The 13,217-nt window shown below is 45.2% G+C and overlaps 2 protein-coding genes across 2 annotated transcripts; both read left to right on the top strand.

Annotated features, from left to right (window-relative positions):
* The first annotated feature begins 399 nt into the window (after positions 1–399).
* GGI43DRAFT_131286 (uncharacterized protein) lies at positions 400–1,825 on the top strand. The gene is made up of 4 exons (XM_083199169.1): positions 400–484; positions 582–945; positions 1,010–1,394; positions 1,449–1,825. Exons 2-4 carry the CDS (start codon positions 688–690, stop codon positions 1,739–1,741), a joined length of 936 nt encoding a protein of 311 aa, XP_083057804.1. The 5' UTR covers positions 400–484; positions 582–687; the 3' UTR covers positions 1,742–1,825.
* Positions 1,826–7,805: 5,980 nt separating this feature from the next.
* GGI43DRAFT_412079 (hybrid sensor histidine kinase/response regulator) lies at positions 7,806–11,483 on the top strand. Its single transcript, XM_083206800.1, has 2 exons — positions 7,806–8,379; positions 8,427–11,483. The coding sequence occupies exons 1-2, from the start codon at positions 7,861–7,863 to the stop codon at positions 10,899–10,901; spliced, it is 2,994 nt and encodes a 997-aa protein (XP_083057803.1). The 5' UTR covers positions 7,806–7,860; the 3' UTR covers positions 10,902–11,483.
* Positions 11,484–13,217: the final 1,734 nt, after the last annotated feature.

Below are 13,217 nucleotides of genomic sequence, written 5' to 3'. Positions count from 1 at the left end.
TTAAGAGGAACTAGCTCGGCAAGTGGGGTTGACGTACAGACCGAGGCGGCGGTATCACCAGCCTCAACCCCTTGGTGAGATCATTGATGTGCGGAACCGCCGCAAAACAGCTAGAAATAAGTTAGTCAGATCTTTAGTCCATGCTTGTCAACCTAATGTCCGTCGGAGAGGACGCGACTGGCTATTCGGATTCCCGTTGGCGTTTTAGACGAAACAATGTGCCGGCGTATGTGGGGTTAAGTGCATAAACGAATCTACTAGGGACTGGATTATTCGGATTCAGCCGGTGACGTCTTACACGAAGAAAGGGAGAATTTGCAAAATTGAGGCATTTCTCATTTTTTTCTGGAGAGGTTCAGATTGTTGCGCAAAGTAGAAAGAATAGGGTGAATGTATCTTGCGCATGTCCCTCGGGCCGATGGCTGTAGCCTGCAGTGAGGTTGGCTACGGGAGCGCCGCTCATAGCAGCAAGCTGTATTGCCGGGTATGTAATTTATGGGCCAAAGCAACAAATGCCATCTGACCTGCACATATACGATGTCAGCTATAAATGGTAATGGCTGCTGACGACTATTCATAAGACGTTGTGCGAACACTGTTGCAATCCATAAATTGTCTACGCCGATAGCCTTCCTGTTTGCGTTCGCATCAACCCAACATATTTTCATCGCCGCCAAATTTCCTATCATGTCAGTCCGGACAGTGGGCGTGGTTGGCACCGGGGTGATTGGAGCATCTTGGACCGGTTTATTCTTGGCTCATGGCTTAAAGGTCATTGTGTCCGATCCTGCGCCGGGGGCCGAACGAGGACTTGCAGATTACCTTCACAGTATCTGGCCAACCCTAGAAAAGCAGAAGAGATCTCCTCACGCGGCACTGACCAACTATCGCTTTGTGGGATCTAGTTTTAAGGATCACTTTGATGAAGTCGACTTTGTCCAAGAGGTATATTGCCTAGATTCCAGGCCCTCAGCTGCTGTTGTTGAACGACGCTAACAAAAATGAATAGAATGCGCCGGAACGGCTTGAGCTGAAGACCAAACTCTTCGCAGAGCTTGATGCCGCGACCCGTCCGGATGTGGTTATTGCCTCTTCATCGTCCGGATTACCTAGTTCCCAATTCATATCAAAATGCGCGGTCAATCCTTCCCGCGTGCTTATCGGACATCCTTTTAACCCCCCACATCTGATGCCACTTGTCGAAGTGGTCCCCCATTCCAAGACAGCAGCTTCAAGCACAGAGGCCGCCAAAGCATTTTATAAATCGCTGGGTCGAACTCCTGTGCACATTAACCAAGAGCTACCGGGGTTTGCAGCCAACCGTCTCCAGGTAGCGCTTCTCAATGAAGCATACAGCCTTGTGAGCCGTGGTATTATCTCGGCCGAAGATTTGGGTGAGTGTGAGATTTGGCGATCAATTTGAGACTAGTAGCTGATATAAAAAACAGATACGTGTGTTACTAATAGCCTTGGGCCGCGGTGGGCTGCTACTGGTCCCCTTTTATCCAACGCAATGGGAGGCGGAGGCGGTAGCGATGGCTTTAAACATGCTTTAGAACACCTTGGTCCTGCGTCTCGATCTTGGTTGGAGGATATGAGAGCTCATGCATTTCCATGGACGCCTCAGAGCCTTGACGCGCTGAGCGCTAGTGTTTCTGAAGAGCTACGTGGAAAGGATGCCAAAGACTTGGAACGAAAACGGGATGATCTGCTTGTTAAAATCCTCAGTCTGAGGGAATAAATAAATGGCCAAAACCTTATTTCTCTATTTAACTTTCCAGATTTTCTACAGTATATTGCTTTTAAGTGTATAATTGTTTAATAATTGACTTGAGGCAAAGCACATTATATTCTGAATAGTAGCCGCTTCCATTTTGCTAGCATTGATGACCTTGGCTGTAGCTCAGCATAATGACGATCTCCAGCAGTGCAATCACGAAGCGATGGCGAGGTATCTTTTATTTCTACCAATATCTTTTATAGGCTTTTTGTCTGACTACGAGCTGAGCGATAGTTTATACGACCATACCCAATTCTCCACCATGCTCGTCGTCTTGGAAATAAGTAGCAGAAACTTTGAAAGCCTCAACTTACGAAGTCAATAGGAAAAAGTCAATAGTCATAGTCCGGAAGTTAATCCCGGTTGAACTACCTACCTATATATAACCCAGAGGTCCCAACCTCAATGACTTGTAGACTTTGACCTTTCATTCACATCTACAGCTAATACTCGTTATTGTAATCGTCTTGGAATACGTTAATCATAACGTCCATATATCCTCGATAAAACTATTTACGCTGTCATTAGCTTCTCTACTACCTCTAACAATGTGGGAGAATACTCAGATATAAATGACTTCCCCCCCGGGTTATTCTCAGATGCAGAGGTAGAAGTCTTCCGCCACTATACTCGGGACGAGCATACATATGAAACGAGGATAGTGAGTCCGAATAGGCTTGATGACTTCACGTGCATCGCCGTATCAGATATTCAAGAACAACCAATAACCGAATTTTGCATGGATATCTCGCTGCTGAAATCTTTCTCCTTCCAAAAAAGGATGATCAAAGACCCTGCGATCAACTTTCTCATGAACTTATGCGATATCTATCATGAATATTTCCCCACGGATCAGCCTTGGATTCTTCGGAATCTTACTACAAAAAAGTTTATTCGTGCAGAAGCCATCGCCCTGAAGCCGGAATTCATCAAAGGTCCGCACATTATCGGCCTGGGTTTCGGAGAAGTCCTCCTCTCACGTATCTGCTGGACATCAACTGCCCTAGATAAGAGGATCCAATCAACATCGGCAGGGGAATATGGGCGGGACACTGTTTCAACATCACAACGCTAACCAGACACGAAAGAAAGACTACTGGTCACGCAGAGTGGACTGACCTAAGTAATGAGGTTGTGAAGGAAATTGCTACAATTTGGGAGAGTAACTTCGGCGCCGACTTGCGTGAGATGCTTTGTTGGGAAAATGAAGGCTTAGAATCTATACAGTATACATTGAGTATAAACATGAAGTTTGGACAACGGAGTTAGAACCATGTAGGTTAGAGTAAATTGATATGAGCAATGCTTAGTAAAGTATGGAGTAGTATGAATCTCCTCCGCGTTAACTTAGGTTTTCCTATAATAAAAAATCTACATTAAATAGGTGAGAGTGTTTGCTCCGTGAGCATGTTTACACAGTGGCCTGTGTTCATTCTGAATGGATCTATGTTTTATTCAAGATAGATAAAGAGCCCATGAGGGATTGTATGGCGTTTGTAGGGTAGCGATGTTGGTGAGATGTGTTATTGTTCGTTTATGAGGCTACTTTGATGCCACTTATTATTGGATTCGGGAACTAATGAACGGTGCTGTTTTGACCCCATTACTATTGTTCATGATGGTTTCCTTGTCATAACTCGTTTAATGTCCTTGGCAGCTTCTGATGGAGCCATGTGCACTATATGGACCTCGCTGGTGAAACGACTAGGCCAATTATGTGGATGTGTGAAGGACGTGCGTACTGGCACTTGTCCCCTACACATATGAGGTATTCTACAAGTATGTAAGCCAAAACGAATCGCTATCGCTGTAATTGATATTAATGTAGTGCGAGACTTGGCTCGCGATGCTGAGTCCGCGGTATTTACCAAACGTACCAGCTCGATTATCCATCGCGCGCTATGGCCTCGACCTCCAACTATGACGACTCGCGAGCTATTTAGAGTGTTGCTTTAGCTGCTGGTCAGCGCCTGATTCCACGATTTCCGTACATTATCAGCTAGTAGTGAATAAGTTTGTTTGTCGTACTAAGCAGCAAAGCTTCGTCGCAGGAACCCAAGCTATGTGTTTCGCAAGCTAAAATGATGGCGTTTGCACCCGCGTAAAGGAAAAATGAAGATGGGAGAAATGGCATGATCAAAGTCTGTACTTGATAACGAATGGCATATTTAAGTTCATTGTTATATCTGGATCATAATCTGAATTGGGCCAACGACTGCGAGGTGGATAAACTTACCAGAGTAGTTGGAAAGTTCGCGGGAACAAGCTTACGTTTCTTGAAGTCTAGGTGATACGTTTAAGCTAGTGAACTATAATTTATCAATATAATTTTCCATTGAACGTCTAAATTTAACATATACTATAGAAGTTGTCTCCAAGAAAGCTTTCTCAACCATCACTCAGAAGACATACAGCACATCCCGGCAGTAGCCAAAGCAAAAAACGCAATCCCAGCCTCGTATATCATAAATGAAGTACATTTTATGCACGTTGCTACTATACTATAGCAAATAATATGATGAGCGATTGCGTTTTTTTTTTTTTTTAACTTCTTTTACCGCTGCTAAGCTTTACTACGTGTAGGTATTGTTACTACTGCTTCTACCATTTCTACCACAAAGAAATTTCATATCATAATTTTAGTGTTTGCCACCGGCGAGCCAATCCAAGAGTGTCTATCTCTTGGTTGCCTAGAGACGCGTATTTGGAACCAGAGAAAGTGGCATAGAGTTGGATATCACAACTGCGCTTGTTATCGGATTAGATGAAGTCTCATGAATAAACTTCACTTGCTGCCATTATAAGTTACAAGATCCCTTGACCGATAAATTATCTTAAAGTTTACTATCCCAAAGTATAAACTCGACATTAGACGCTTGTATCTTTTGTTTTGCCATTAGCCTTACTTTTGTTTGTTTATACATGCTCGCCCCTCGCCGTTATTTCTTTCTTTCTCCTTACTCTTGATCAATCTCAACCTTACATTTCGTTGCCACTCGTTTTGCTTTCTTTCTTCAATCATATAGGAATATGCTCGCTTGCGCTGTATTATCTACGACATAAACATGACTCATTTTTGCATATCGTTCAATATACACATCGTTAGCTGTATATCCAGCATGTCTCCGCCTCTCCAACCTCTGCAGTATTGTCGGCCTTGTCTCGTCTCTTCTTTTCTTTTCATCATATGTGGCATACCCTCTCCATGGCTATCGCGATCTTCGCTCTCGTGGATTCTTCTTGTGTCCTGCCAGCAGTGATGGGTCAAGGCAACTCACTCAGCGTCTGAATGCTATTGACAGCCAATTCTGGAGCTGTTTGCAAGCGGAGAAGGCTTCTTCCACTTTTTACCTTGTTGTGATTATAAATTTCAGCCTTGCATGTTTGTTTGCTGCTTTGACTCAGAGAGGAACGACCAATTTTCTGGCTATTGCGCCTCAAGTATTGCTTGATCGAGCTACTTTCCATTTGCTTAAACGCTTTTACTTTTATTCTTTGATGCTAGGCAACGTCTTGAAGAGACTCACTCTTGGTCGTGGCTTACTCCTCTATGGGGGCAACAACACGAACCGAGCTCCATAAACATGTCCAATCTAAATCTAATAGTACCAGAGTTAACGGTTCCTTTCAACACCAAACTGCAGCCTCACAAAATTCTTAAAAATTATTTAACAGGCTCGTGCTTAATCTAGAGCAGAAAATGGCATCTCTGGGAATAGATATTCTTAACCAAACTCCAGAGACAAGCATGTTAATAAAACAATTCTAGCTTATATGCCTTGGGTAAATACCAACACCTATTCACGAAGAAAACCTATAATGAAGGAAATAATCTAACTTGCTATCTTAGAGTTTGCCCAGGCTTGCTGCCGTCTATTATAGACTTATTCCTACTTGCGGCGAGCTTGTACTGCGTAGGAGTCGACTTTCAAGAGCACAGTTTGATCAACTGGGTAATGCTGGCATATATTTTGGGTTATACTGGCTTTATCGTCACATCCACCGTCCTCTCAGATGTCATTGGACTGCGCTATGCTCTCTTGCTTTTCTATTCTCTGTTCTTAGTATTCTCTGCTGCGTGTGGATTTGCTAAAGATCTGAATTAACTGATATTATTCCGGACATTTCAAGGAATCGGCGGCTCAGGTTTATGCACATGGACGTTTTCTTCCGGGAAAGAAAATCAGAGCGCTAATGACGTCTTTTATCATAGCCAGTCTAAGATGGCTCAACTAATAGTGCCTTCGACTATTATCTTCAGTCCCTTGGGGATCGTCTCTGGGTATCTAGGGTTGGTCATAACTTGGCTTGTTCATGACTTGGCTTGTTTACAGTTCAGCATGATAGTGACTGCATCAACCGGAGATTGCTCCGGTTCGAAAACCAATACTTCAGGCCGGAATACGGTAGGATAAGGAGAGAGTGGGCTCTCTACCAATGGATCCGATCCTACGCTCCCTCCAAAGCTTCTCTCGCCCCCTCCATCACAGTCATTACCGGTGCATTCTCTGTCGCTACCATTGGTTTTATTCTTTGAAAATAGCTTTTTAGCAGCTTGTTTTCCTTGTTATGTAATTGCTCTGTTGCTCGGACTATTCAGTAGCAAAGGCGTAGGGATAGAAGAATGGAAATTGTTATTCAATACTACAGTTTTATTGTCCAACAGCCCAGCCGTAGCTTAATAATCCGGTCAGTCGAATTACATATATTACATATACAGCACATAAAAAATAGTAGAGAGAGTAGAGAGAGTAGAGAGAGTAGAGAGAGTAGAGAGAGTAGAACGGCTGGGGTGGGTGCTGGGGTTGTTCTTTTTTGCCTTACTATAAATGGCGTACTTGGAGTACGCGGCAGCGATTAAGAAACTTGTGTGGATTTCCTTCCATTGTCTTCGCTTCTTTTGTTTATGACTCTTTCAACGCCCTGTCGCTTATTACGAGGCAATTGGCCTAATCGGAACGTCTTGGCTATTGCCATTGTGAAACGAGGTTGAGAAACCCTTACTAATGCAGTTAAATTCTTGTTACTTATAAATTGCACCTATTTGCGTTCTTAGTCATATATATACAGTGAATTGCAGCTATTTTGATATTCTTCTACTGCCTCTACTACCTCTACTGATTCAAGTATTATCTAGTGGTTAAATGGTTTTATACGTATGCTGACTGCCTCGTTAAATCACGGCCGGGGTGCTGGATAACGAAACTGGGATGCTGAATAATATTTCCCTTAATTTATCTTGGCCTGATATATGACAGGCTGCACAGATCATACATTTGCGCTACCACGACTCGTAAATGGGTCTAGGGAAGACTCGGGAAGCGTGGGGATGACGGGATGGTGGGGAACGCAAATAAGCATATGCGTATTAGACCCCAACTCATGGGGCAAAATATTTTAGAATCGTTCTTGGTAGACTCTAAAGAGGTCATCTGCTTGAAACTACAGTTCAAAGTTCATAAGAGCTACATTAGCTGTTGACGGCCCAGGCACACAACATTTGGCGGTTCTCACAATATTGTACAGTTTCAAGTCTACTATTGGTTTCGCTTATCGCCTTAACTTCTGTTTCAAGGCGCTAGCAGTTCGCTCGCGGTCCGTATCTCCACAATAGCTCTTCTCCACTTAGGAAGTCCCTGGAAATGGCAATAGCATTTCTTTCTCGATCGCTGAATTGGATCGGGAATTTCTATCACATCAAGATACCCGTCTTCACAAGCGGGACGGAATCATTCTAGGGCACCTTCTTTCACGAACGTTTGCCAAAACTCAGTCAGAAATACTTGTTTCACGCAAGTGTCGACAGCCCATTCGTCAAAGCTTAGCACCCCGGTCCGACATATGCAAATGCTACTTTGTACTCGGAGTAGCTTCGTGGCTGCCCCACCTGATGCTCAGGAACTAAACGCCCGGCTGTCCGGGGTTGCCGGGAGCTGGCCGAAGCGAAGCCATCACGTGCAGACGGGCATACAACGGATCTAGAATCTCCTCCAATGCCTACTGCTCGCACATACTTCACACCTGCGATGCATTGATCGCAACTACAGGCCCCTTGGCTGGGATCGCGTCAGTCCTGCAGTATGCCCACAGCAACTACTTCCAGCAGCGGGCGGCCGAGGCCGTTTTTCCCCAAGACAGATGCGGTCATCCTGTCGTCGAAACATGAGCCCCCGCCAGCTCTCCCACAGACCGTCTGGCCCATCTACGATCCAGACAATGCCGACAAGCCAATTGAACCTTGGAATCCTGACGTAGAAAAAAAATATTATCCTTCGCAGGATGATGAATATGCGCCGTCCACTGTCCCCAATGTGCCACTGTGCAATGATGGACGGTATCTGCGCGGCTTTCTGACGGAGAATGAGAGGCTCAGGACGTCTATGCTTTGGTACTATACTCGGGATATCCTCAATGAACCCGAGTTCCTCTCTGGCCTTCAGCAAAAGGCAAACCTAGCTCAAGAATCCAGTGGCTGGGAGCGTGTCGTCGTCGGCATTCAAGATCTCAACTACTACATTCGTCTGGCAACTGTTGGGCTTCCTTTGGCCATCCATCCACGCGGAGAGTCTCTTTGTGCGCATACAATTGCTCAGCCTCACGTATGTTGATGATGCCTGGTGTGTAGATGCCTGCTAACCATATCTAGGATCTTTTACATCTGCCCAATATGATGGAGGACTGGAGATTTAGAGACTGCCCTTATGCTAGGACTGCCGGGGTCCGTGCATATGCTGGAGCTCCAGTTCGCCTGCAAATCGAGACGGGGGAGCGCGTCAACATTGGAAGTGTTACCGTGAGCTCGGTTAAAGTTCAAGAACCTTTGACCAAGCTTCAGCAGCAGACGCTTGCTCGGCTGGCTGACTGGGTCGCTGCCGATATCGTTCAATCGGCGAGAGCAAGACGCCAGCGAGAACGCCGCCGAATTTCAGAACTTCTCTCTGCAGCTCAGAGCGAAGCAGACAAAACAGGTTCAGAGGAACCGGTTTTGCGGATACTGAGTGCTATATATCCAGATGCAACAATTACCGTGCAATCATGCAAAGACGCCCATGTCGAGATTGAAACTCAGGACCCAATACCCTTATCTGACCTTGAAGATGGCCTGTGGGAAGATACTGTTTATCTGGATGATTTTATCCAAACTTCAAATCAAAAGCCTTTCCCATCAAACAAGGTAGTGCGTGCAATTGTTGCTCCTTGCGAAACCTTGTCGGGATCTTCCCTGCTTGCTGTGGCATCCAGAGATTTTCGACTAGTGTTTGACGATGTTGATTCTTGGTTTGTCCAGTCGTGCGCAGCTATGCTCTCACAGATATGGCACAAGCGACTTCTAAAGGAAGCAATGAAAGCAAAGGAAAAATTTCTCCGAGGATTTTCTCACCAGCTTCGAACCCCGATTCATGGGATCCTTGGTTCCGCAGACCTACTAACCGAAGAGCTTGTGTCACAAAAACACCGTGAAAGCAGAAAGATGGAGCCAGTACCAGAGACAAGGTCTCTGGGTGAGCCCGAAGAATCAATCATCTATCTGGATACCATTAAGTCATCAGGGCGAGATTTAATTTCCATAGTTAACAACATGATTACTCTAAACAGATGGGCCGACATCGCCATGAAGGACCGACAGTATGCTTTACACACCGTGTATGAGCTCGAGACAGAGTTGTCCAACGAGATGCGCAAAGCAATTTCAGATGATACTCGTTACAAGGCCTCTGTTTTCTTTAACCATGACTCCCAATTAGATTGTGTCAGCCTTCGAACTGACCTCGGCCTACTTCGTGATAGCTTGCTTCAGCTTATCATCAATGCCATACAAAACACTTCGGAAGGCACTATAACGGTGACCATAACGGTACAGCCAGATAACCAACAGCTTGTTGTTGATATTGAGGATTCTGGCCGTGGCATTCGCCCAGACGACCAAAAACGTATATTCGAGCCTTATGAAAAGGTCGGAATGCACTCAACGGGCGCCGGCTTAGGCTTGACTCTCGCTTCAAATTTTGCAACACTACTCCACGGATCTGTCAGTCTAGTATGGTCAGAAATCGACCGCGGGTCACATTTTAGGGCTACCTTTCGAGAGATGGAATGTGTTTCTTTGCCGCCGTCGCAGCCGCTCGTGCAAAAACTCAAGACTTTGCCTTCCAAGTTTTACAACATGACATCCGACTTGGACAGTGCAAAATTATGCAGCAACTTTACTCGCTTTCTGACTAGGAATGGTTTTAAATCCTCAGATAGCTTGGATGAGTGCTTTGTAGTTTTTGACTACGTGCCTGGACTGGAAAAGCACCGTTCACACCTATCTCAGATCCCATCAGAAAATGCTGCCATCTGCCTGGTCCCAGCTTCAGAAAGCAACATTTGCTTAGAACAACATTATAGGAATATATTTTATGTCACCGCACCATTTTTAACTTCAAAGATGAGCTCGGCACTCGAAGACGCTGACGACTATCTTTCGGAGATTAAAGCCTCACGCGCGTACATGCCTCAACTGGCCCTGCTTACTCCACCAGAAACACACAAAGACCAGAACACGGATAAAGATGGCAAGATTTCATCTTTCTTCGACAGACATATAACCAACCCACCCGCTGGTAACGATGGGTTATTAACGCCGCCATCCGATCATAACGCGGAGACTTCTGCGAAAGCGGGCTCCGTCGCCTCAATTCCATCATCCATCACCGTCTCCAAGCCCATGGCACTACTTGTTGACGATAATAATATCAACCTCCGGATTTTGCAGATGTATTGCACCAAACGAGGACTTCCCTACTGCTCTGCGACTGACGGCCTACAAGCTGTGGAAGCATTTTCAAAGCAGCAGTCATTGGCTGCCAATGGCGAAGGGACATGGATCCAGCTGATCTTTATGGACCTCCAAATGCCGGTATGCGATGGTTTTAATGCGACCCAGCAGATACGGCAGCTGGAAAAAGAGAACAAGTGGGGAGAGAGCATTCTCTTCATTGTGACCGGCCAGGATAGCCAAACGGATAGAACGACTGCGGAGGAAGTTGGTGCTGATGAGTTCTTGGTGAAACCTGCTCCCGTTAAAGTTCTGGATCGTAACGTCGTTCGACACTTTCCGACATTCAAAGTTGGCTGAAATCATACATCTATACGGCAGATGCGCACCAACGCATGCGCGATGTCTTTAGCCGTTCCGCTGCATTACACATCTTTCACTCGCTCATTAAAACGGCACCATATTTGGTCATTTCACTAAGCGACGTTAACGTACGTTGAACCTTGCAAGAGATCGATACATCCGGTAACGCCAAACCACAGAAATCTTGCCTGCTGTTTATCAACACAGTCATGCAATATGAATTACGAGACATGAAAATATATTTTAACGATCCTTATTTACGTGCCGTCAGCCAATAAAAACCCCCGGGCACCTGGGTAATATGCCTCGGAATGAGCTGGTACGAACCTGAGTTGACTCTGAACTTGGCTTGAAACTAAATGTACGGAGTATTGAATCATTGTATGCAAGTAACAGCTGCTTCTTGAAGAATGGAGAGCTCTACTATAACCCTGTTACTTGAACTAAGTGCCAATCATTTGATGAATAAATAACTTTTAAGTAGAGATAGTGTGTTTGATCAAATTACTGAATCACTGTTTCACTGTTCGGCAGCTATTTAAATATTGAAGAAAAATAAATCCATTCTTGGCAACATAACCATGATTAACTATGAGTGTTAATTGGCAGTAATGCACGTCAAGCCATATATGCATAAGTTCTCTGCAATGTAAAGGTGTATGTGGGATGGGATTTATAAGCCTCCTTGCCATGGACTCGCATCGCGCGCTAAGCAGGAGAAAATGAAAGAGGGAATCTTATAACCATAGTCACATAACTCTACTATTCCGTATACCATTGATTATTTTACTGTCTCTGTTGCTCCTACTACCAAAAACAAATAATAGTCTCAGCCACATAATTAGCAATGATTATGGAGGGTCGTTGGCAATGTAAAGGCGAATGTGGGATACATGCGCCTACTCGCCATGGACTAGCATCGCGCGCGCTTGCCAGGGACGGTTAATCCAATTACTACCTGGCAGGTTGGTTTGCGTCTTTCATGCCTCCGCAGCTTTTCGCAGCTTCGACCAAGTTGATGGGAATATTTGCTACTTCAATTGGCTCTGGGGAATGAGGTGTTTATATACATGACTGATGAGCTCAACGGATGTGGCCAACTTCATTTTCAGCACTGTGCGCCTCCTTGATCTAGCGATTCGATGGCTTCCCCTCCACCACTGGAGATGCTCGCTAGCCAACGAGCTCGAGCCTGCCAGAATTGTAATCGGTGAGGCTCCCACTACTTTGACTGCTACGCATTAATTTCACTATACCTGCGGATTCGGGCTAACTAATTACTATATATAGAAGGAAGAAAAGATGTGAGTATTAATCGTATCTTGCCCAGTAACTAGTCTGCGTTGTAATGGAGATTCCATTTCTTGGTTAGGTGCTCATACCATGTCTTTCAGGCAACGGGACAAAGCCGCAATGTCTTCTATGCACTCAGGCTGGATTGATTTGTGTATACCCTTCCTTCACATTAAAGCCAGGCCCACGGAAGGGTTATAAGAGAAAGAGACCTGCAGGCAACGAGATACAAGGTGGGTGGAATTTATCCGTCTTTACATTGGTCGTAATTTGACTCACAGCTGCCCCAGAAACGGCGGTGGAAACAAATCGGTCTAATTCGCCTTCAAATATTCCAAGCCAGGTCGCCAAGCAACAACCACTATTCTCAGAAGATTCCACGCCTTTCCGTCCTGAGGATCATTCTTCAAGCCTGGCATCTACGTTCGAGGACATAGCATTGACACCAGCAATTGAGACCGAATCTCCTTCACTTCAACGAGACAAATCGCCTGCAAAGGAGCCTATTCTTCCACTTCTTCCACCGAAAGCACTCATCATTCATCTAGTAAAGGTTTATTTTGACTATGTCCATCCGCAGATGCGGCTCCTCCACCAGCCAACCTTTGTCAATTGGATCGAAAGCGGCTTGCTCTCATTTGAAGAGCGTACGACATTACTCCTCACAAGCATATTTTCTTTAGCGGCGAGATATTCTGACCATCCTGAAGTTGACCTTTTTGACCAGTCGTTGCTGCGTCAAATTTCTGGTATCTGCGGCACTCAAGATAATGCCTTCTACAAAAGTCGCAAGCGGTGGGAGCGCGGGACAGGTTTCCTTAGTCAGGCACACAGACTTCTCATGCTTGAAATTTTTGAAATTGGATAGGGTGGAGCTTGAATGCGGCGGCATGCAGAGACCATCGATTTTAGTTGTTCAGGCTTCCGTCCTCATTAGTTTCGCGCAGCTGGGAATAGGGCTAAACAGCCGAACTTATTCTGCTCTATCAACGGCAGGACGACTGGCCTATGACTGTGGTC

The sequence above is a fragment of the Trichoderma evansii genome, assembly GCF_050947405.1.
Source record: "Trichoderma evansii strain SZMC 28006 chromosome Unknown GGI43scaffold_19, whole genome shotgun sequence".
NCBI classification, from domain to species: domain Eukaryota; kingdom Fungi; phylum Ascomycota; class Sordariomycetes; order Hypocreales; family Hypocreaceae; genus Trichoderma; species Trichoderma evansii.
Note: the sequence above shows the minus strand (reverse complement) of the source record. Positions and strands in the feature narration are given on the sequence as shown.